Genomic DNA, 22,410 nt, shown 5'->3' with positions numbered 1-22,410 from the left:
ACAAAGATTAATTTCAGAGAATATTCACAATCAATTTTTTGATAAGAGATAGTCTTAAATCTTCGGTTACTCTATTATTTAAAAAGACTTGCTGGGGACACCTGGGTGGCTCAGTCAGTTAAGCATCTGCCTTTGGCTCGGGTCGTGATGCCTGGTTCCTGGGATCCAGCCCTGAGTCAGGCTCCTTGCTCAGCGGGGAGCCTGCTTCCCCCTCTGCCTGCAGCTCCCCTTGCTTACGTGCTCTCTCTCTCTGACAAATAAATAAATAAATACATCTTTAAAAAATAATGATGTACTGTATGTTGGCTAATTGAGTTTCAATAAATAAATAAAAATAAAATACATACAAGTAATAAAAAAATAAAAAGATAATGTTAAGAAAGCATGTAATCCTGTGCTCTGGCTGCCATAAAAGACTTACTGAAAGGGGTGCCTGCATGGCTCAGTTGGTTAAGTGTCTGGCTCTTGATTGTGGCTCTGGTCATGATCTCAGGGTTGTGGGCTCCAGCTCTGAATTGAGCTCCACAGCTAAGCAGGGAGTCTGCTTGAGATTCTCTCTCCCTCCCTCACTCCCCACTCTGTGCTCCCTCCCTCCAAAATAAATTAATCTAAAAAAAAGACTTGCTGAAAATTTAATAAACATCAATGGAAAAAATAAAAATTAAAAAAAGTAAATGTCAATGGAACTATCACCTGACATGACTGAGAAAGAGTTACCCAGGTATGTTCCACCTCAGCTTAATCAAAGAACATGAGAAAACTATCTGTATCTTAGTTATAATCGTATCATTAGAGCCACCACTTTCGCATGCGTTAGTGTTGTCTAGTGGCTTATGTTATAAGCATCTATTGTTACACAGCACAGGCTTCTTTCATGTGGTCGACTAAGTAGTTTTAAGTTCAATAGCTTTCTTCTTTACTTAATTTTGTTTTATTCTATTTTGTAGATACTTAGTATAGTATAGTCCGTAATCTTTTGCCTTTATCCTTCAGGATATATTTTATTTTTAAACATTTTATTTATTTATTTATTTATTTGAGAGAGGGAGAGTGCACGAGGGGTGGGGGAGGGGCAGAGAGAGAAGCCAACTCCCCACTGAGCAGGGAGCCTGACACAGGGCTCACATCCCAGGACCCTGAGATCATGACCTGAGTCAAAGGCAGATGCTTAACAAGGCAGACGCTTAACCAGCTGAGCCACCTAGGTACCCCCAGGATATATTTTAAATAACAGCATGGGTTAATGCCTTCACCAACAGGTCTATTTAAATAGTCTACTCATAAATAAATAAACAAACTACTCCAGACCTATAAAGTGAATATGAATTCCCAATGAAAGGTAATTACTTGCATGCTGATTTAATAAATGTGTGACTTTGGTGTACATAAAAAATAATACGTATTGATCATCTGACTTAATTCTTTTCAGGAGCTGTGAAAGCATTAAATTATAAGAAAAGTCCTTGCAGATGAAATGTTAGGACTGTTAAATTTAGCTTTTATTGTTGTTTGTACCAAAATATTTTCCCAAGAAATTAATTTCCAAAATGATCATAGATATCAATCAAAAGTAGTATTTCAAAAACAAACAACAAAAAGAGGCCTTCTTGTGCTTTTGTGAAAGTGCCACCTCTGCCAACTTATAAAGCCTGTCCTGTTTCCTGGTCCATACCACCTGCTTCCTGCACTCAACTGTCCTTTCTGTAGGGTCCAAAGACTGTGTCTTATGTATTGTTGAATCCCCAGGGCTTAACACAGGAACAGGCAGGCACATAGTAGATCCCAGCCCATTTTTGAATGGATAAATGATAGTAGCACAAAGACTGCTCCCTATATCCACCTCTACTAGGAAGGGGGGTGCTTATGAGGTCAGGAATAATTAATAGGCAGGATAATAACATATGGAATCATTTAATCCTAATTCTGAAATTGAATAGTTCTTGCCCATTCTGCAGAAGAAAGGAGACAGGGGGCGCCTGGGTGGCTCAGTCAGTTAAGCATCTGCCTTTGGCTCAGGTCGTGATCCCAGAGTCCCGGGATTGAGCCCTGTGTTGGGCTCCCTGCTCAGTGGGGAGTCTGCTTCTCCCTCTGCCTGCCATTTGGCTTGCTTGTGCTCTTTCTCTCTCTCATCAATCAATCAATCAATCTTTAAAAAAAAGAAGAAGAAGAAGAAAGGAGGCAGGACCAGTTGGCCAATGCCCAGGAACCTTCCCTGGAAGCAGAGTCAAGCAGAGATCATCTGGTCAAAGTCTTTCACATATAAGGGAACCAGAACCCATACAGAATAAAGTACTTCTCACATATACACGTACCCTGTTCGTCATAAAGCGCTGAAGCTTTGTAGTCAGATGACACAGAAAAGGAAAGTCAAAGTAGAACTCCTTGCTGTTTATTGGCCATTCTCTTTGCCCAGCCCCCTACCACACTGCACAGCCCAATCCCGCCCTTGGAAGAGTTCCAGAGATGGGAAGGGATGGTGGGATGAGGAAGCACAGCTTGAGGCTCAGCAGAGACATTTCTTACCAGATAGTAGTTGGGACACGCACGGGTTCCATCTTCACTCCCTAACAAAAGGACAGTCTACTCTCTCCCTAAATCTTCCTCCACCCCACCCTTACCTCAGACAATGAAACTCTGAAGCCAAGGGCTAGAGTTGGGGAAAATATCTGGGCAGGACTTTATCCCAGCATCAAGCCTATCACCATCAAAAGAAAGATAGTCATCTAGGCTCCTGCAGGAAAGAAAGAAATGATTACAAATAGGATTCAGTGGCTTTGGGAGCCTGGGAAACATTTTAGGTTTAGATATTCCACTTTGGAGGATTATTTAGTAATCCATTCATGCATTCTTTCAAAAAAGCTTTCCTGGGCCCACTGTCCCAACTGTCTGACAGTCCCTCCCTTAAATTGGGGGTGAGGCAGATGGAGTCCAGGGATGAAATGCACTCTCTAGTTCAATGGGACCCCACTCAGCCCGCCTCACTTATTACCTGCCTGGCCCTAACCCTCTGAGTCATTTCTGGATAGTCTCAGGTTCTGATGAGGTGTAAAACTCTAACTGTGACTACCAACAACCCCACAATGACAACTGCCATGTATTGCTGAGTAAGCTGAGACTTGGAGAAGGTAACTGACTTCTCCCAAGTAACACAGAGTTGAGCAGAGACAGGATCCAAGACCGGCACCAGCCAGAACCCAGTGTGCACCCCCAGACCCTGGTGCAGCTACCAGATTTTCACACCAATCCCTGTGCACACCTGCCAAACACCTGCTGCTGGAGGCGTTGGACTCTGAAACCGCACAGTAAGAAAGATTGAATTTAAGGAACCACCCCGACAGGATTCCCATTGTTTCATCAAGATTGAGAGAAAGGGCTGACCCTTTGTTGAAGCAGGGCCTCAGAAGGGTTTGCTGATGACCCTTTTGCCTCTAATTAGAATGGGCTTACTAAGACGGGCTTTCCTGTGAGGGTCAGCTCTTTGGAAGACTGTTACAGAATAGAAAGAAGAGACTATTCCAGACCGGCAAGGAGAATATACAAAAGCGGGCTGGCACAAGGGACAAACAGACTAGGAGAAGAGTGAACTGGTGTGGCAGGAAAGGTGGGAATGGGAGGAGAGGAGAAGTTGAATGAGAACAGGATCCGTGAGGGGAGGGGACCCCTCCAGAGCAGAGGAGAAGCTGAGGATATAGATTTGGGGAGGATATGGACCTGGATTGGGGGAGAAATGTAGGACAAGAAGGTAGGACGGGTCTCAGAGCAGGTCAGTGGGAGGCTCTGCAAGAGGAATCAAGGAGGCACCTAAATCACCCAGTTACCGCTTATCCAGTTGGGCCCGAACCCCATTCAGCCCGCGCCGCTCTCCAGGAGCTCTTGCGCCGGGATCTCCCAGGTGAAGTCTTCTGCCTACAGGGCTGTGGGGGACACAACCTTAGGTTAGCGAGACCGGAGACACCAGGGAACTAGGTGTGGTCCCCGAAATCCCGCCCCTTAGATCACTCTACTGGCAGTTTGTTCCACAAACCCCGCCCTCGGTTCCTCCCCTAGCAAGATAAGCCAATCCCCAGCACCGCCGTCCTCCAGGCCCCTCCTTAATCCCGCCCTCAGGGTGGCAGCATTGGCATATTGCTCGGCTCCTGGCTCCCCAGTGGCCGCCGCCAGCGGCGCCAGGCGGAGGCTGCAGGGACTGCCTGGATCTCCCAGGGCTGCCTGCTTACCGGCTGGCACGGGTGTCCCTTCCGCTCATCACACAAGGTCACTCGGCTGTGCAGGTAGAACGTGTCGTTCGTCACGAAGTGGAGCGGGTTGAATGAAGGCCAGCGTCACTGGCAGAGAGGCCCCGTTGGCCCGCAGCCCCTGAGCAGCTGGTTTGCTGACTGGGCAGCTGTGGGGGGGAGGCAGCGTCACTCCCTGTTTGGAGTCCAGGCTTGGGCCGGCTGTGTGGACGCAGAAACATTGATTTACCCCTTTTCGCTGGTGCTGTTTGAGTGCAGATGCTGCGTCTCCTACTGAGAACTTCACATGCGTTTTTTCATTTCATCCTCACATCAATCCTAGGAGGAAGACTAGACTTTTGCCCCTTCCCCTTTCTTTCTCTCTCTCTTTCCCCTGACTCCTTTCTTTCCTCCCCCTCCTCTCTCCTTCCCTCCCTCCCTTTTTTTCCTTCTTTCCTCCTTCCTTCCTTCCTTCCTTCCTTCCTTCCTTCCTTCCTTCCTTCCTTCCTTCCTCCCTCCCTCCCTCCCTCTCTTCCACACTTTTCTCTCCGTGTTTTTGTTTCTTCTTCTCTTCTCTTCACTATTATTTTCATGGTGTGGTGGTGGTAATTCATGGCAAGATGATCTTTTAGTTTTCTTTTCTTTTTTTTTTTTTAAGATTTATTTTGAGAGCGAGCATGTGCGTGCGCTAGTTGGGGGAAGAGCGGAGGAAGGGGGAGAGAAGAAGACTCCCTGCTGAGAGGCTCTATCCTGCCACCCTGAGATCACCACCCCAGCCGAAACCAAGAGTCTGATGCTGAACCGACTGAGCCACCCTAGGCGCCCCAATCTTTTAGTTTTCTTTGTCTTAATTTTATTTGTTTTTCTAAGGCTCTCTCCTTTCAATAAAGTTTGCTTGACTGGGCATAGTTTATCAATCATCACTTATTAGAAATAATTGCTCCAAACTGAAAAAAAGAGACCTCAGTTATTGGTGGCAATGTCGGCATTGGTAGGCAAAGTCTGATAGAGAAAATTCTGAGCTGAGGGATTAGGAGATAGTGGTCTGAACTGTCCACACTATCATCATGGTGACTTTTTTTGAGGTGACAGTAACCTAACAATAACCAGGAGGCAGGGGCGTCAGCATCTTCAACTCTTCTTTAAGACTTTTTAAAAAGTCTCATGAGCCAACAAATTCTGTTTTGTTTCGTGGTTTCTATTTATTTATTTGTTTGTTTATTTATTTAGCTCGAGCCAGTTGGGGTTGGGTTTTCTGCCAGTTGCAACACAGGGGGTCCTGATACATGTCAAACAGTGATGCTTTTGGGGTGATGAAAGAGATGCTAATACTTAACCCTTCCCTTCTTTCTGTGCCTGCTCTTTCTTTTGCATTGGTGTATTGAATCCTCACAACGAATCTGAGGTAATGATTATTATTTCTATTTGTCAGAAGAAGAAACTGAGGTTCAGACAGGCAAAGAGATTTGTGCAAGGTCACACAGCCAGGAAGTGGTGGTGCTGCATTTGAAATGAGGTCCGTTCGACTCAAGAGCCAAATGTCTTCCCTGTCGCACTGTACCGCCTTGCAAAAATATAGCTTCATTCTCATGGCTGAGCCAACCACTCTCTCTAGAGAGAAAGGCCCAAATCAGCTATGCTAAGCTGGATCTCTTGGAAACCTTCCTCTTTCCCCTGGGCAATAGGCAGAAACAGGTCCTTTACCTGATGCTCTGTCATTGCATCCTTGGCACAATCATCAAAGGACTAATTCCCAAAACTGGAGTTGACCCAACCCAGGTGGCAGGCTCATCCTTCCCACAACCCAGCTCTGAAGAGGCACTGACGCTTGTCTTCAATTCTGCCCCTATCTGGCACCTGCCCCTTCCACACCCCACTTTGTTCTAGCCCTGGGCAGAGCTAAGGGGTCACAGCAGGGCAGGAGAGCTGGCCAGAATGCACGGAAAGAGTAGGAGGACCTAGGTTCTAGACCCGGCTCTATTACTGACTTGCTGTATAATCTTGAGGGAGACCCAATCCTCTTAGTGCTTCCATATTCCCCTCAAAACAGTGAGGGGCTTGGGCTCAATATTGTAGAAGTCCTCTAAGCTCTAGTGGTCTGTGGGTCTATTTGCAATAAAAATCCTGGCCGTAATGAACACATGTCATGCCACAGCTCTCAAGTTTTTATTTGTAGGGAGAGATGTTTCCATTGGATCTGATTTTATGGGGTTTTTTTCCTCCCCCATGTGGTTAACCAGTTGTCCCTGCTGCCTTATGGAAAAGTCCATCCTTTCCTCACTGATTTGTCCTGCTATTTGTCATTATGTATCTAGACCGATTTCCCTGCTCTTTCATTCCTTTGGTTCGCTTGTCTGTCACTGCACCAACACCGTATTATCTTACTTTAATGTAAATCTCAGTATCTGGTAGAGTGAGTCTCCCATCTTGCTCTTCAAAATTATCTCAGCTATTGTTGGCTCTGGGTTCTTCCATATATTTTAGAATCTGCTTACCAAGTTCTACAAAATCCCTGTTGGGATTTTGGTTGGCAGTGTGGTACAATTATAGATTTGGTAAGAATGGACAACTTTGTGATAATGAGGTTTCCCCCTCCATAGCAATTTTTTTGAGAAGCAGTGGAATGTAGACTGGCCTCTGAAGTCAGACCTGGGATAGAATCCCAGCTGTGATAAGGGACAAATCACTTCATGGTCATGAGCCTCAGTTTCCTCAGCTATACAACAGGGATAATAATAGTACCCACTTCACTGATGGTCATGAGGGATAAATGAGATAACACCTGTTCCGGTGCTTAGCATATAATAGGTGCTCGATAAGTAGAATCTGCTACTGGTAATGATTACCGCCTCTGCTCCTCTCACCAAGACTGGTATCTGCTTCCTGGGTGCTTTGAAGAGGTTACTTCTTTCCGGCAAAGTTATGGACTCATGGGAGTGATGACACATGCAATTTCCTGCCGCTTCCCAGTGTCTTCCCCCATACTGTCCTAGGGGCTCAGGTTCCAGGCTCAGAGAGACATTGGAGGTGGCAGTTGTTATTCGTTGGAGTAGGGCAGGGGAGGGCAGCGGGGGTCCAAGGCCCTGGGCCCCCAGTTCTGGGCCATCTTGAGAGGGAACTACCTAAGCTATTGGCCCGGCGCAGATGGGAAGGATAGACAGCAGGGGAGAGACAGCTGGGCTGACAGACAAGATGGAGGGAGTAGACAAAGGTAGCACCCTGGAAAAGGATGGATGAGCAAAGCCGGAAGTCCCTTGGAGGTTACCCTGTCATGCTCCTGCCTCCAAATCCATTGGTGTCCCAAGCCATTCAGACAATTTAGGGTTGGGTGGGTGATGGCTGCACTCACATTATAAGATCTTCTTGGGGACACTATTTTCTGTCTCTTCTTTTGTCACCTTCTTCCCCCCTCTTCTGATCTGTGAGAGCCCCCGGAGAAGGATAGATGGAACAGGTATAATGTGGGTGCTCACCGGGAAGATTGAGGGCTCCATCTGCAAGAAATAACAGTAGTAGCAAAAGTCGCTGGATGCCCACGACCCTGCTGATTGATGGACCTGGAGAGCACTGAGAAAGAGTCTTGACTCAAACAGGGAACAGACAGCAGCTGCAAGAAAGTGAGGCTCTTCTGGCACTGGTGTCATCTCTCATCTGCCTGAGGATACTACCATTCCCATCCCCAGTCGTCCAGACTCCTTCCCAGCTGGCCCCAGGGGGCTTTACAGGGCTGGAACCAAGTAGACTAGAGGGGGATGGAGGATGAAGTTTCCCATCAGCTGCAATGAGTGGGCCTCTGGGGACTCCCATTCCAACTGGTCACTATCCCCAAGGCCCCTAATTGTCAGGCTTGGCTGACCAGCTGGGCAGAACTCTGGGCCTTCCAGCCTTCCCCCCAACCCAACACGAGGGACTCTGAGTCTCAGCCACATGGATGATCTTACTGGTCTCCCAACTTTTGGGCTAAGTGCTAGCCACTTGATTTTCGAGTTGCAGATCAATCTCACCCTCTCCCCACTGCACAGATGGGGAAAATGAGGCCCTATGACTTACCCTAGGATGAGAATCCAGTTCTCTGAGGCAGCTCTTCCTAATGCCTGTGACTGCCGCAGCTCTCTCAGACTCTTGGATTTCTAGCTCAGGAACTTGCTGCGGCTCTCAATAGTCTTTAGTGTGAAGGTCCCAAGGAGATCTCTACAGGTCCCAAGTACCCCACCAGATCTCATTCACCTAACCCAGAAACTCCTCCTGCGATCTTCCAGCAAGTGCCAGTGCTCCTCTCCTCTGGCAAGCCTACCAGGAGCCATGGTTTGCCAGTCATTCTCCATTGCCCCAGGAGAGAACTGCCTGTACTTGCATGACTTGGTCAGTGGTGACCTCATCAGACGAGGGCCCCCCAGAAGGAGGACCAGTCTTCTCTACCTTCAGGCTGTCTCCTTCATCAGACTGGGGCTCCCAACCATGAGAACCAGATTCCCACCCCCTCCCCTGCCACAAAAATTTAGAACACTCAGGGGAGATTACAGCCCTACCATGAAGTCAGAAATTTTCAGGGTATAGATTCTCTCTCCCATTAGACTGGAAAGCTCTAGAGTGCTGTCAGTAACTCTCCCATCAGACAAATGGGCCTTTGAGGGTCAAGATATGTCTTGCCCATCAGACCTGGGGCAAGATTGCCCCAAGCTGGGAGATCCACCAGTTAGACATATTGATCCCAACACAAAACTTTATTGTCAATACATAGATGCCTGGTCCCACTGGCCTCACCTTTCTCCTCTTGGTGCTTAGGCCAGCTTGGGCCCCAGCTAGCTCTGGCCTAAAGCAGGGGGCCAAGTTTGTCCATCCTTAGGACAGATCCTGGCTGCCTTGGCCAGCACCCCCTTTCTGTGCTCATTCTTTGCTGTGGGGCTCCCTCTCTCATCCAGCATCCTTGTCCATCTGAATTCCTCCGGACCTGGGGCTCACAGACACAAGCCCTGGAGATGCCATCCCCTTCACAGCCCCAGGCATCTGCCTAGGTATAAGGGAGAAGACGGGCTCAGGCCAGACTGTGCCAAGTCACATAGAGATGCAGGAAGGTGCAGCTCAGGCCCCTGGCTCCCAGGCTGCCTCTCAGCGACTGCTCCCGTGCTTGTTAAGGAGTATGTTTGTGTTGGATTCCTGAACCTGCAAAACAAGGGGTTTGTCAGTCCTTCACTTTCACGGGGCAAACACTCCCTCACTCCCCTCTGCTAGCTTCAGCAGCTACCCCAACCAGGCTTCCCAGGCAAGTGCTTCATATGTCTGACTCTAGCTGCCTAGTGTCCTCTCCAAGCTTGGGAGCCTAGGCTGTGGACCTCCACAAGGCTCCAGTCATTCTAGCCCAGTCACGTGGTGTGCGAAGCAGAGAAAAAAACGAAGTCATATGGGTGTGTGTCTTTTCTCCCTAGAAGCTTCCGGCCTCGGGATGCATTCTAGCGAGAACCCAGGGATCCTCTCTGCCTACAGTGCACCCAGGTATCTGCCACCAGGTGGAAACTGAGCTGGCTCAAGCCACCCTAAGAAGGGGTAGGTTTGAGGACGTCAGAGACTTAAGTGACTCAGTGGGAGGAGCCTGATGGGGGGCGGGGCAGAGCCTCTCCGAGGAGGAAAGGGTGGAACCGAACCCGCTCAGCGGCGGCTGCGGGGTGCGTGAGAGCCCGGGCAGGGGATCAGATCTTGGAATAGACAGAAAGTTTAACTAATGGGGCAGAGGCTGGGCGGGGCTGGGGGGGTTCGGGGGCGGGGCGGGCGAGCTCTTATTGGGTAGGAGAGGGAAGCTGCGTGCACCTTTTCCCTGTTGATGAGCGCGGTGATCAGGTCTTGCTGGCAAGTCATGTCGCGGATGTCCAGGGAGGACCCGCTCACCACCGACAGGGTCAGTGACAGGGGCTTGTGCATCAGCTCCTCCTCCTGCTCCTGGTTGAAGCGGATGGAGCGTACCTCCTCCACTATCCTGGGGGCGGAGGGGTGAGTACTTTCCGAGGGCTGAGGGAGCGTGGTGGGGGGGAGGTGAAAGAGGGGGACTGCCCTCCCATCTCTTCCCTGGCATCCACCCCGCTTCGCCCTCCCCCTTGACTCCTATGGAGAGCCAGGCCAAGCTGTGCGCTCGTGTGAAACGGAAGGAACAGGAAGGTATGGATTCCAGCTTCTCCACCCACGGACCCCCGGCAAGTCATTGAAGCCCCTCTGGGCCCCAGGGTCCGCATTATAAAGCGGGGAGGGCGTGAAGCCAGAAGAATCCGAGGCTCTGCTCAGCCCAGACTCACGGGACTCGGGGTACCCCCAGTACCCGCCCTACGTGTTGAGCTCATCTCGGATCTCCTTATACTGCATCAAGTTTTCCTGTATTGCCTCGAGCACCAAACAAAAGTTGTCACAGGTGTTTTCTGAGAGGTTAGACAGGTGGCCGCCCGACAGCGGCTCCTGCGGGACGCCAGACATCTCCAAACGGGCGACCACACAGTGCACCAGCGGCAGCTCGTTACTTCCATCCACCTCCTGCTTGCCTCTCTGGAAAGAGGGAAATGGGGAGAAGGACCACTCAGCCGGCACCCCTCCCCCAGCCCCTTCCTGCTTGGCCTGTTGGAGGATGAGTCTCTTAGGACACCAGGGTTCTAATGCCCTTCATTTCAGCTCCAGCCAATCTTAGCCCCCCTACCCTGCTGTGGGAGCTCAACTTCAAATGCACAAGCCCCGCCTCCACCCCTTTGAAAATTCTCACCCCTTTTCAAAAAGCTTTTCAAACTTAGCACCCAGTTTCACTCCTGATAAATCCTACCTAGCAAACTTCTAAAGCCCTACCTACTCTCAAGTCACAGCCACAGCCCCCTCCACCCCACCAATTTTTGGAAGTCCTACCCCTGAATGAATAACACTGTAGCTAACATTTAATGAATTCTATATGTGTGCCAACTACTGTTCATTTATCCATATAATTCTCATAATTGTCCTTTGAGGGAAGTACTATTATTATTCCCATTTTACAGAAGAAGAAATCGAGGCTTAGATTGGTTACCTGCCCTAAGGTCCCCCAGCCCCTCAGTTTTGAGTTGCCATAGAAACTAGGCAATCCACACCACTCAGATGGTACTCAAGGTGGGGGATGCTGCCCCCAGGTCTCAGACTTGACTTTCTCCAGGCCCTTGAGTGTGCAAGCATGTGTGCACACACATGCACACGCACACACACACATGCGTGCCCTCAAGTCAGCACTCATACATTCTCCCTCTCCTCCCTTCTGCCCTCCCCACCCCCCTCACCTCACTGAAGTTTATCTGTTGCAGTTGCCCCTGCTCTCCTGCCTTCATCATTTGCTCCAGATTGGTGGTCACCACGACAACCAACAGGTTGATGCCAATGAAGGCACCGATGGTGATGAAGGTGGTGAAGTAGATGGCACCCCCAATCTCCATCGCGTACTCTCTTGTCTCCATCCTGGAGATAGCAGGCAGGGGCTCCATCACCTCCCTGGTCCTTTGAGTCTCAATTCCCCCTTCTATGAAATGGGGACATTATCTCAAGGCCTACTAGGACTGGGCTGGGAGGCTGTCCTGAAACCACAGATCTGCTGTCTTGCTCGAGGCCTCGCTACCCAGCTGGTTAGCATGACAGGGGACGTCTTCATGAACAGATCTGCAGTAGGACTTTGAAAGGGGGACAAGCCTTCAAGCAGACCAAGACCAGTCCTCAGAGTGTCCTTTTCCCCAGTTTGAAGCCCTGGGCAGCCCTCTCCTGCTGGGCCATCTTCCTCCCAAGCCCTGGAGCTCCACTCCTACTGCCTTGCCCCGCGGGGTGGGGGGGACACCCCACAGGCACTCACTGAAAGTCATTGTAGATGTCCACCCAGCCATCTTGGGTGATGCAGATGAAGAGGGTATAGAGGGCGACCTGCATGTTCTGGAAATGCATGGGCACAAACGCACCAAAGAGAGTAACCCCAAACACGGAAAACACCTGCCAGAGAGACCAAAGACGATGCCTGAACTTTACCCAAGGACCTTGGAGACAGGACATGCAAATGCCATGCAAATGAACACTGCCAAGGGAATCCCAGGGATTCTGGCCCAGAGGTTTCTCCTCTTCTCCAGACAGCTCCCCATCCCCAATGACCCAGGGGCCCTGGTCAGGAAAGGGGAGCAGGTGGGGGTTAGGGGAGGGCACTGACCAGCATGAAGAAAAGGATGAGGGTCATGATGTTGGCCATGTCGGGCACCGACTGCAGGATGACGCGGATGATCCGGGCCAGAGGTTCCACCGCCATGCAGACGTGCACCAGACGAAGCGCCCTGCGGCACAGCCTCTCAGGGGTGCCCCTCGGCCCCTCCCAGGCCCCTCTTCCCCACTGCCCCCTGACCTGCCTAGAGGGGCAGAGATGATCCCCACCCCATCTCTTTCCCGGGGTCCAGACAGGTTCCCTTCATTCCCCAGAGTTCCCGGCTCACCTGAGGGTATAGGTGATGGCGTTGACACTGAGTTCATTAATGAAGAACCCCAGGAGCAAGATAAAGATGATAAGGAAGTTGAGGATGTTCCAGCCGTCCTGGGGGTGGTGGGGGATGGGGGGTGGGCCAGCCCCAAAGGGTCTATCAGGCCCAGCCCGTGGGGACATCCAGGGTCTGCCCTCCCACCACCCCAAGGATGGGGGGCTCAGTGTGCCTCTCAGGACAGGACCAGTCATCTGCCATCCACTGCTGTTACTTCTCCTGCTGCCTCCCCAAATGTGCCACAAAACCCACAAGCACTTGCTGTCTCATATGCGTGTCAACAGCCAAGTGCAGCCTCAGAGACAGTGGAGACCGTCACACACACAGCTGACTCCTAAGCTAAGCACCCACCTTGGCTAGTGCAGTGCTGAAAATGGCCTTGCCCTACAGTTAGGTGACGGGAACGTGTTTGGATGCTGCAGGCTTTGTGCGACACACGCTACAATTAACAATACAATAACAATAAATGCTAAGAAATCAAAGACTACTGCTTCAGTAGCCAGTTCAGAAGTGAGCGAGCTCTCACTGTGCGAGAGAGACAGACACAGGGAATTGTTACAAGCCCTTTGTCCAGTAAGGCACAAAGTCGTATAGGAATGGGGACAGACGAAGGAAGCTCCCAGGTATGAAAAGTTCAAGCACAGCCACTAAAGAGGGGAATTTATGTAGCAAACCATGGATGCATTTAGCTTTTAGCCAGTGATTCCACTTCTAAAATCTGACCCATGGAAACTCTGGTCCAAGTACAAAATGACATTTGCATAAGGTTGAAAACAAGTGTCCGGCAATGAGACACTGGTTGAGTGAACCACGGAGCGTTTAGTCAATGGAACACTGTCCAGGCAACAAAGACGAATGAGAAAGATCTCCGTGTACTGACATAGAAAGGTTGCCAGGACCCAGTAAGTGACAAAAGCAAAGTACAAGGGGAGGGAGGACAAAGGAAAAGGAGGACTAAGATATACACGTATTAACTTATGATTGCAAAATATACACTGTGAGGATAAACAAGAGACTATAAATATAAAAAGATTACTTGGCGGGGTGGGGAAGAGATAAAGGGAAGGAGTGGAAGGAAATATTCCCTGTGTACCTTTCAATATAGTTTTGACCAATGCGTATCCGCATTAAATATTCAAAAAGAAAACTATTTTTTAACGAAAAAAAATGTTCTTAAATGTATCGGGCAGTCCAATGAACACAAGCCTTCCTGGTATCCCACAATCAGCATGACTGTGCCTACACATACGCAAGGAGATGCAAATCTGTCTGTCTACAGATCCAGCCCTCTATCCGGCCAGTATTATGCTCCTACTATATGCCAGGCCCTGAACTGGATGGTAGGATACAGGATTTCTTTTCTTTTTTTTTTTTTTTAAGATTTTATTTATTTATGTGACAGAGAGACAGCCAGCGAGAGAGGGAACACAGCAGGGGGAGTGGGAGAGGAAGAAGCAGGCTCCCAGCGGAGGAGCCTGATGTGGGACTCGATCCCGGATCGCCAGGATCACGCCCTGAGCCGAAGGCAGACGCTTTAACGACTGCGCTACCCAGGCGCCCCAGGATACAGGATTTCTGCCCTGCAGGGCACACCAACTATTTCCAGGAAGAGAGACAGTAAATTTAAACTCCATGCGAGACAGATAAATACACAGTATCAGGGAGACACAGCCACACCTCACCTGGCCTGGGAGAGACAGGAGGACTTCCTGGAAGAGAAGATATCTGAACCAAGTCTTAAGCCATAAGCGGGAGTAAAGCAAGTGAATAAAGTGGCAGGGGGCTTTCATAGACTAGGGGTCAGCTGGGACAAAGGCACGTGTGCGTGCGCGTGCGCGTGTGCGTGTGTATGTGTGTGCGCGGGTGTTGGGGAAGGCGACTACAAGCCGTTTGGTAGCTGGAACATCAAGTGCAAGTCAGGGAATGCTGAGGCCGTAAAAGTGAGCACCTCGGAAGGCTCAAGTACTGTAAAGTAATTGGACCTGATTCTATAAACAATAGGGAGCCACTGCAGCATTTTTAAGGATTTGAGAAATATTTAGGTGGTGAAATAGTGATTAATAGGCTGTGGGGGTGAGGAGGAGGAAGGGACCCCGCAGGGCAGAAGAAAAGTAAGAGCCGGGGACAAGACTTTGCGGATTCCTGTAGGGCTGGGTAATATTTTAAGATGTTAATTTACAGACTTTCCTCCCTTTCCTGCATCTCCGCTTTCCCTCCTCTTGCCTCCCCTTCCACCCCAGCTATTCAACAGGGAGCAGGTTTTGTAAACTGGGACCCAGGGGCAGGGAGAGGGGTGAGGGAAGGAGGCAGAAGCGGGCTCTCACAAGCCCTGGTTTTTGGCACCGGAAGCTGGGCCCCAGAGGAAGGTTAGGGTTTAGGACATTAGTTCTCAGCCAGGGATGATTTTGCCTTTCAGGGGACATTTGGGAATGTCTGGGGTTGTCACGACTAGGTTGCCACGACCGAGGAAGGTGCTAATGGCATCTAGCGGGGGAGGCCAGGGGTGTGTCTGAACATGCGATAGTCCCTACAATAAAGGATTATCCAGGCCAAAATGTCAATAGTGCCAAGGTTGAGAAACCTTGCTTTAGGGGACAAGCAGGGTGCCTTGGAGGAACATAAGATTCTCAGGCTTGCTTCAATTCTCTCGCGCTAATGAAACCCTGGGACTTAGCCTTGAAAGCTCAGGCCCCCTGGGGCAGCTGGCTGGCTCAGTAGAAGATGCGATTCTTGATCTCAGGGTCATGGGTTCAAGTCCCACACTGGGCATAGAGCTTACTTAAAAAAATAAGAATAAAAATTTAAAAAAACAATAACACTGTTAAGAAAATGCAGACCCCCTAACTGCTGCTGAAAAGAAATCTCAAGAAGATACGAAGGAGGAGATGTTTTCTCTTACGGAACAGGTGTCTGCTTGCCTCCTAGGGCTAGTTCGGATAAGGTGGTGCATTGAAACGTTCACAGAAAGCATGGTACCTACCCTCCTCTTGAGTGTGGAAACATGTAAATATGCACCAGTCCATTCTATTTACTCTTAATAAACATCCTTGCAAATGTCGTTTGCACAAGGCAGTCTTTAAGACATCCAGACTTCAGAAATGTTCTGGGTTCTACACTCTGGGTTCTATGGAGTGAAACCTCTGACCCCTGGAAAGCTTATAATTCTAATTGGTTGTCCTGGTAATGGTATTTTTTTTTTTAAGATTTTATTCATATGCTTGAAAGAGAAAGAGAGAGCAGGAGCGGAGGGAGGGGCAGAGGGACAAGCAGACTCCCCACTGAGCAGGGAGCCCGATGTGGGGCTCCATCCCAGGACCCCGAGACTATGACCTGAGCCAAAGTCACTCTCTTAATTGATCAAGCCACTCAGGCACCCCCAGTAACAGTATTCAAATGATACTTCTGCGGCGTCTGGGTGGCTTAGTTAGTTAAGTGTCTGCCTTCCACTCAGGTCATGATCCCAGGTCCTGGAATCAAGCCCGCATTGGGGAGCCTGCTTCCCCCTTTCCCTCTCCCGCCCCCTCCCCATGCTCTCTCTTGCTCTGGAGTCTCTCTCAAATAAATAAAATCTTAAAAAAAAAAACAAAAAACCGAGGGGCGCCTGGGTGGCACAGCGGTTGGGCGACTGCCTTCGGCTCAGGGCGTGATCCCGGCGTTCTGGGATCGAGCCCCACATTAGGCTCCTCCGCTATGAGCCTGCTTCTTCCTCTCCCACTCCCCCTGCTGTGTTCCCTCTCTCGCTGGCTGTCTCTCTCTCTCTCTGTGTCAAATAAATAAAATCTTAAAAAAAAAAAACCAACACAACAACAAAGTTTGAGTCTTCATCTCATTTAATGCGGCAATAAGACCGTTTCCTACCCGGACAGCTCTCCGACACTCTCCCCAGCAGGGGTCACAAGCTATAACCTGCAGGTCAAACCTGGCCAGCGGCCCCTTTTTTTTGTAAGACCCTCAGGCTAAGAAGGCTAAGAATGGTTTTTATATTTTTAAATGGTTAGGGGGCAACATCAAAAGAACAACATTTTGTGACATGTGAAAATTATATGAAGTTCAAATTTCCGTGTCCATGAATAAAGCGTTCTGGGAACACAGTCAAGCTGTTTGTCTGTCTGCAGAGCTTTTGTGCCCCGAGGCAGAGGTGGGTGTAACAGAGACTGTACGGCCCACAGAGCTTAAAATATTTATCCTGCCCTTTACAGAAAGTTTGCTGACCTCTGCTCTTGAACCCTGTCAATTAAGGTGGAGACTCTCAAAGCCATTTCTTAGGTAAGGAAGTCAAGGTTTTCCCAAGATCACGGAACTAGGGAGGCTAACCCAGGGAGGAAACCAGGGAAGCTGCGCTCCTAGGACAAATTATTTTCTGCTGCATTGCGGACATCTCAGAAGTAGTCATTCTCGCTCTCTCCACGTCTCTCTCTCTCTCTCTCACATACACACACACACACACACACACACACATTCTCAGCTTGTTGGGCCAGAAGCACAGGGGTGGGGTGCAGTCCCTACGGAGGAGTTGGGGCAATGGCAGGAGGGCCCAGGATCTCACCTTCCAGAAAATCCAGAAGCCATTTAACCAGCCGAGGAGAAGCTCACAGATAAGGATGGTCAGCACAATGTCATCTATGGTAGAGAACAACTCATAGTGTTGCTACATGGAAGACAGAGAAAAAAAGAGGGGCCGAGAGGTCAGTGGCGAAGAGCCTGGGTGAGGTCAGGGACGGCGGCGTCTGCGGGGGAAGGCAGGCCCATTTCCTGCTGCTCGTCTTCCTCAGCATCTCTGCAGCTCCCTTTAGAGTACATTTTCCATTTGCATGTGCCTTTCCTGTCAGCATCACCACCGTCCTACAAAGTAGGTTTTATTCCCATCTCACACAGGAGGAATCGGAGGGGTGCCCAAGGTCAGACAGTGAGCAATAAAGACTATAAACCTTTGCTCCTAACCTCTAGAGTAGGGATGCGTGAAAAAGAGGGGTTGGGGAGAGGCACAACAGGCTCCAGGATTGGGAAGAAAGGCCCTGGCCCCTGAGATGGCGGACACTGGACACTGAGTCCCACCCGTCCTTCTCTGGTTGTCCCAACTACTCCAGCTGCTCGAGCTCCCAAATCCCCTGGCAAGGCCTGACACGACTCCTGCATGTCCCCGACACTCATGGGTCCATTTCCCTGGGTGGACTGACGGTTGGATGGATGACGGATGACTTGATGAGCTTGAATTCTTTTCAAAATCCAACTCATTTTCCCCCAATCTCTCACGAAGCTGTGACCCTACTATGGTTTGTGACCCCATCAACAGCTCCCAGCCTGCCCGACGCCCCCCTGGCAGTTCCCAAAGTCTTGTAAGGAGGACTCCTCCCTTCACGTCCATGGCCAACAGACTCAATGCCTCAAGGCTCACTGCCACACAGAGGCCTCCTGGTCCCCACACCTTGTCATCACCCGTACCCACTGGCCAATGAGAGGCTGAGCACAGCTGCTTAAACCCGGAATGGGACGTTAAGGTCATGGGCTCCCTACCTCTTCCAAATTCCCAGAGGGCATCACAGACCAAGGATGTCTGTCTATGATAAGGAAGAACTTTCTTTCCCGTCATCTGTCCCCTCAGCTCCATCCCGCTGGCCCTGGGAGGCAACAGCTCTCCTCACTATTTACTGCGAGAGCTTCATAAATAGTCCTCCTGCCTCCTCCAAGTTATGAGCATCTATGGCTAAATCAGAGTTGCCTCCTCTACGCACAAGCCTACCATGGCTCCCAATGGCCTGCAGGGCAAGGTTCAAAACCAGTCTGGCACTCACAGGCCTCTAGGATATGACCTTTATGGACACATATCTTCTACCAGGGCTTTTAGCGTTTTTGACCAGGACCCATGGTAAGATTGATGTATTTTATATTTCCCAGTAGTCTGTCTCTCTCCTGCCCCCACCCTCCCTCCCTCTCTTACATACACACATGCAGCTTCTATTTCATTCTTTTTCATGCTACTTCATTCTATCTGAGAGTGCTGGTATCTGCTGTCTGAACCAATCTCACAATCTGTGAGGGGGGGAAGCTGCCTGCAGTCCACTCCTTCGGCCATCTTGGCTATTGGGGTTCTGCCTCCACCACACTTCCACCGCTCTTGTCAAGGCCACAAGAACTAAACCCAAGGGATGCTCCGCGATCCTTCTCTGGCCTCCTCTCTCGCCTCTTCTGGCCCTGCATCCCCTTCTTGACAGCACGTTCAGGTCCTCCCACTGACCAGCCCTCCTCAGTCCCCTTCCGTGCAGCCACCTCCATTCTCTGTCCTTCACTGGGAGGCCCCCCTCAGAGCTCTGTCCTGGCGTTCTTCTCTCCTCACTGGACACTCTCTCCCCCAGTGGCCTCATCTCCTCCTTTAGCTTTGGCAACCATCCACCCAGATGCTGTCAACCCTCATGTTGCCATGTCTAGCCCGACCTCTTGGCAGGGTTTCAGAGTTGACCTCTAACCTCTCCCTAGACATCTCTGTGTGGATATTGCCCCAGCACCTCCAACCACTACACTACTCAACTCAAACTGACCTCAGCATCCTCCCCAAAACTGCTCACTGTCCTGTGTCCCCACATCCCAACAAACAGCACTGTCCCCACACAGTTGCTCAAGCCAGAAAGGTGACTCCTTGCTCTCCCTTTCTCTACATGCGTGAGAGGATGAGGTATGTTAAACACGGCAGCACATATGAAGTGCTCACCGTTTGTTGTAAAGAAAAGCGATCAGGGGGGCACCTAGGTGGCTCAGTCGGTTAAGCGTCTGACTCTTGATTTCGGCTTAGGTCATGATCTCAGGAAGCCTGAGATCGGGCTTCCGGCTCAGCGGAGAGTCAATGTTTGTCTCTCTCTCCCTCTGCCCCCTCCCCCTGCTTGCTCTGTCTCTCTCTCTTTCTCTCAAATAAATAAATCTTTAAAAAGCAAGCAAGCAAGCAAGCAATCAGGAAGGCCCATGGATTTGACTCCTAGAGAGCTTCAGATGCATGGGACCTCTTTTACCCATGGCCCTTGCCCCGGTTCAAGCCCCATCATCTTTCACTGAACATCACAACACAGTTCGGCCTGATCTATCTTTTCCCATTCCCAGCACCCTCCCTTCTGTGGTCCACCCTGTGGGAGTGAGTGTTAAAAGTCTTCTAAAACACATGTCTGGTCATGTTACTTCCATGCTTGAAACCGTTCCCTGGTTTCCCAATGACATAGGATAGAGGCCATCCTCCTTAAGATAAAGACCCTGCACCAGCTAGCTGCTGGCCACGTCTCTGAAATCACCAGCCACTGCACTGGACATTTTTAAAATACTGATTTCAAATAGCACAATTCATGTATGTAGTATATTCCTTGTAGGAGTTTAAAATATCAAAGATAAGACCAAAATCATACTGGACTTGAAGATGGACATACAGAACTTGTTCACAAGCTGTTTCTTCCACCCCCAAACACTCTTTCGCACCTCTCTCTGCCTGGCTGACTCCCACTTACTCTTTATTCCCACCTGAAGCGTTCTTTTCCCCAGGAAGCCTTGCCTGACCCTACAGATTGGGTTTGACGTCTACTTTGAGCTCCCACGTACCCCGTGACACTCATCATCCGTAATGACGTGCTTGTGTCTGAGACAGAACTGGGTCTGCTGTGATCACACCTGGACCCTGGCACAGAGTGACTATTGATTAAAAATGGGATACCCTCCCCCACCAGGGACCCATTTGTCTGCTTCTGCTCACACCATTTTTCTCCCACCCTATCTCTCTACAAATCTAATGCCTTTTTCAAATCTGGGCCCCCTCCACCATGAAGTCTTCCTTGATCTCTAATTTCCTAGAAAGTCAGAGCTGACAGCCCCGGAAGAACATTCAGTGCAATCGTCACGAACAGATGAGGAGCCTGAGGCCCAGAGAGAAGTGTCTTGCCCAGCATTCCCCCCCCCCCCCATAGATCAGTGGGGGCAGAGGTCAGGCTGGAGTCCCACCTGGCCAAGGAAGGAGTTGGTGCGCAGACCAATGGTGATGGCGTTGACCACCAGCAGCAAGGCCAGCAGCAGCCGGAAGGCCGGGTGTAGAAGCAGCTGCTTGACATACATGTGAGTGATGAATTCCTGGATGTCCCAGGCATCCTGGGAGAGGGCGGGGACCTTCCTTCAGGCAGGTGTCACCGTGGAGGCCTCTGCCTGGACGTTTGTTCTCAGTGAATGGGGGCCCCTGCGGGAAGGGCCACTCTAGGGGGAGAAGTTGCCTGGGAGGGGTCATGATATGGGGGCATTGGTGTAGGGGTCACTACCTAAACGGCCACCGAAAGAGGGTGACTGCTGGGGAATCTTTGTGGGAGTCATTGCAAGGGAGAACTTTAGGGGCTCTGCTGGTGAGCGGTTGTCATTATAGAGGGGTTCCCGCGGGGAGCACTGCCAGGTGGGTACTAACATACCATGAAGGGGTCACTGTAGGGGTCACTGCTAGGGCAGGTCCTCAGGGGGGACGTTCGTTTAGAAGCTAGAAGGGGCAGAGTTATTATGGCGGCCTGGTGCCCCCAGGGCACAGCTGCTGAGGGTGACTGTGGGGCCGGGCTCGCTGTGGGCGGCCGTCCGGCCTCCTCACCTTGGTGCTCATGATGTCTCCGCGGTTGATGAGTACTTGCTCCTCTGGCCGGGCGTAGGGCTCGTGAGCGGCCCTCTGCGAGAGTGAGGAGCCGGCCCATCAGTGCGGCTCTGCCCCCGGGAGCCAGCGCCGGGCCCTGCGCCCCGCCCCTCCCTGGCACGCCCGGCTTGGGTGGACCAAGGCAGGGGCCACCTACCATGACCGTCAGAGGTTTGGTATTGGCGTGGGTCCACTGCAGCCACCCGCTGTTTCGGTTACCGATCATAGCTGCTCAGTCTCCTCCCACCCGTCAGAAACTTCATTCCAAGGGGTCTTGCTCCCCCTCGTGGTGATATCACAGAGGACTCTGTGACCTCCAGCTGTGCATTCCACCAAGGAATCCTGATACCAAGAAAAGTTCCTCCCACTGACTCCCCTCGGTACCCCATGGAGGAAGCCAGGGACACTCGGGGGCTGGGCTGGGGTTAGAGGTCAGAGGCTGATGGGAGCAGGTCAGGTCTCTTGTGCAGCTTGGATGGAGACACAGGGACATGTCCCTACTCTGGGTCCAGGAGCTGGAGGTGAGACTGGGAGGAAAGGAGAGGGATGTTTGGCTCAGAGGCCCTCCTCCCAGCTGGCCTCAACCTGTACCCCTCCCCACCGGCTACACCGTCCAAGACCCCAGTCTCCAGGGCTGCCCGTCCTGTCCTTCCATGCAAGGTGTGTTTCTCCATCTAGAGTGAAAGGCCAGCCTCTGTTTCTCTTCGTACCCCCCCCCTCGCCCATCCTGGGGATAGGGCCGGAGAGCACCCCCTGGTCTCCAAGGGCTGGGAGGAGATGGGAAGAGATGGGCACACGTGGAAGAGCCCGCTAGCCGCGGATCAGCAACCCGGCATCCTGACAGGCCCAGAACTTCAGCTGCAGGGCCCGGGCCACTGGTCTGCGCACATGGTGGACTAGCTACCGAGACTATCTAGTTACCAAATTAGTTACCGACCAGCGACTAGTTACCAAGACTAACTAGTTACCAAGACTAGTTACACTCATGTCCTTCTGATAGCTTTCCATCCTTGTCCCGTCCGGGAGCAGACTCCTGGTTCTAACACGGAAGTCAAGGCACATG

At 50.8% G+C, this 22,410-nt stretch overlaps 1 protein-coding gene across 1 annotated transcript; it reads right to left on the bottom strand.

Moving 5' to 3' along the window:
* Nucleotides 1-9,323: 9,323 nt before the first annotated feature.
* On the bottom strand, nt 9,324-21,573 carry CATSPER4 (cation channel sperm associated 4). Its single transcript, XM_026516543.2, has 11 exons — nt 21,505-21,573; nt 21,309-21,383; nt 20,687-20,830; nt 17,262-17,363; nt 12,674-12,771; nt 12,397-12,517; nt 12,052-12,185; nt 11,492-11,666; nt 10,531-10,742; nt 10,020-10,185; nt 9,324-9,377 (listed from the first exon to the last, which is right to left on the bottom strand). The coding sequence occupies exons 1-11, from the start codon at nt 21,571-21,573 to the stop codon at nt 9,324-9,326; spliced, it is 1,350 nt and encodes a 449-aa protein (XP_026372328.1).
* Nucleotides 21,574-22,410: the final 837 nt, after the last annotated feature.

This window comes from Ursus arctos, unplaced genomic scaffold, assembly GCF_023065955.2.
Source record: "Ursus arctos isolate Adak ecotype North America unplaced genomic scaffold, UrsArc2.0 scaffold_32, whole genome shotgun sequence".
Taxonomy (NCBI): Eukaryota; Metazoa; Chordata; class Mammalia; order Carnivora; family Ursidae; genus Ursus; species Ursus arctos.
Note: the sequence above shows the minus strand (reverse complement) of the source record. Positions and strands in the feature narration are given on the sequence as shown.

What these genes read in the sequence shown, in the direction of transcription:
- CATSPER4 (XM_026516543.2), bottom strand. Translation starts at nt 21,573, where the DNA reads ATGATCGGTAACCGAAACAGCGGGTGGCTGCAGTGGACCCACGCCAAT. An exon ending in GCCATCACCTATACCCTCAG is followed by an intron (nt 12,518 to 12,673) that starts GTGAGCCGGGAA and finishes GCTGTGCCGCAG; the next exon opens with GGCGCTTCGTCTGGTGCACG. An exon ending in ATCCGAGATGAGCTCAACAC is followed by an intron (nt 10,186 to 10,530) that starts GTAGGGCGGGTA and finishes CTCCGCCCCCAG; the next exon opens with GATAGTGGAGGAGGTACGCT.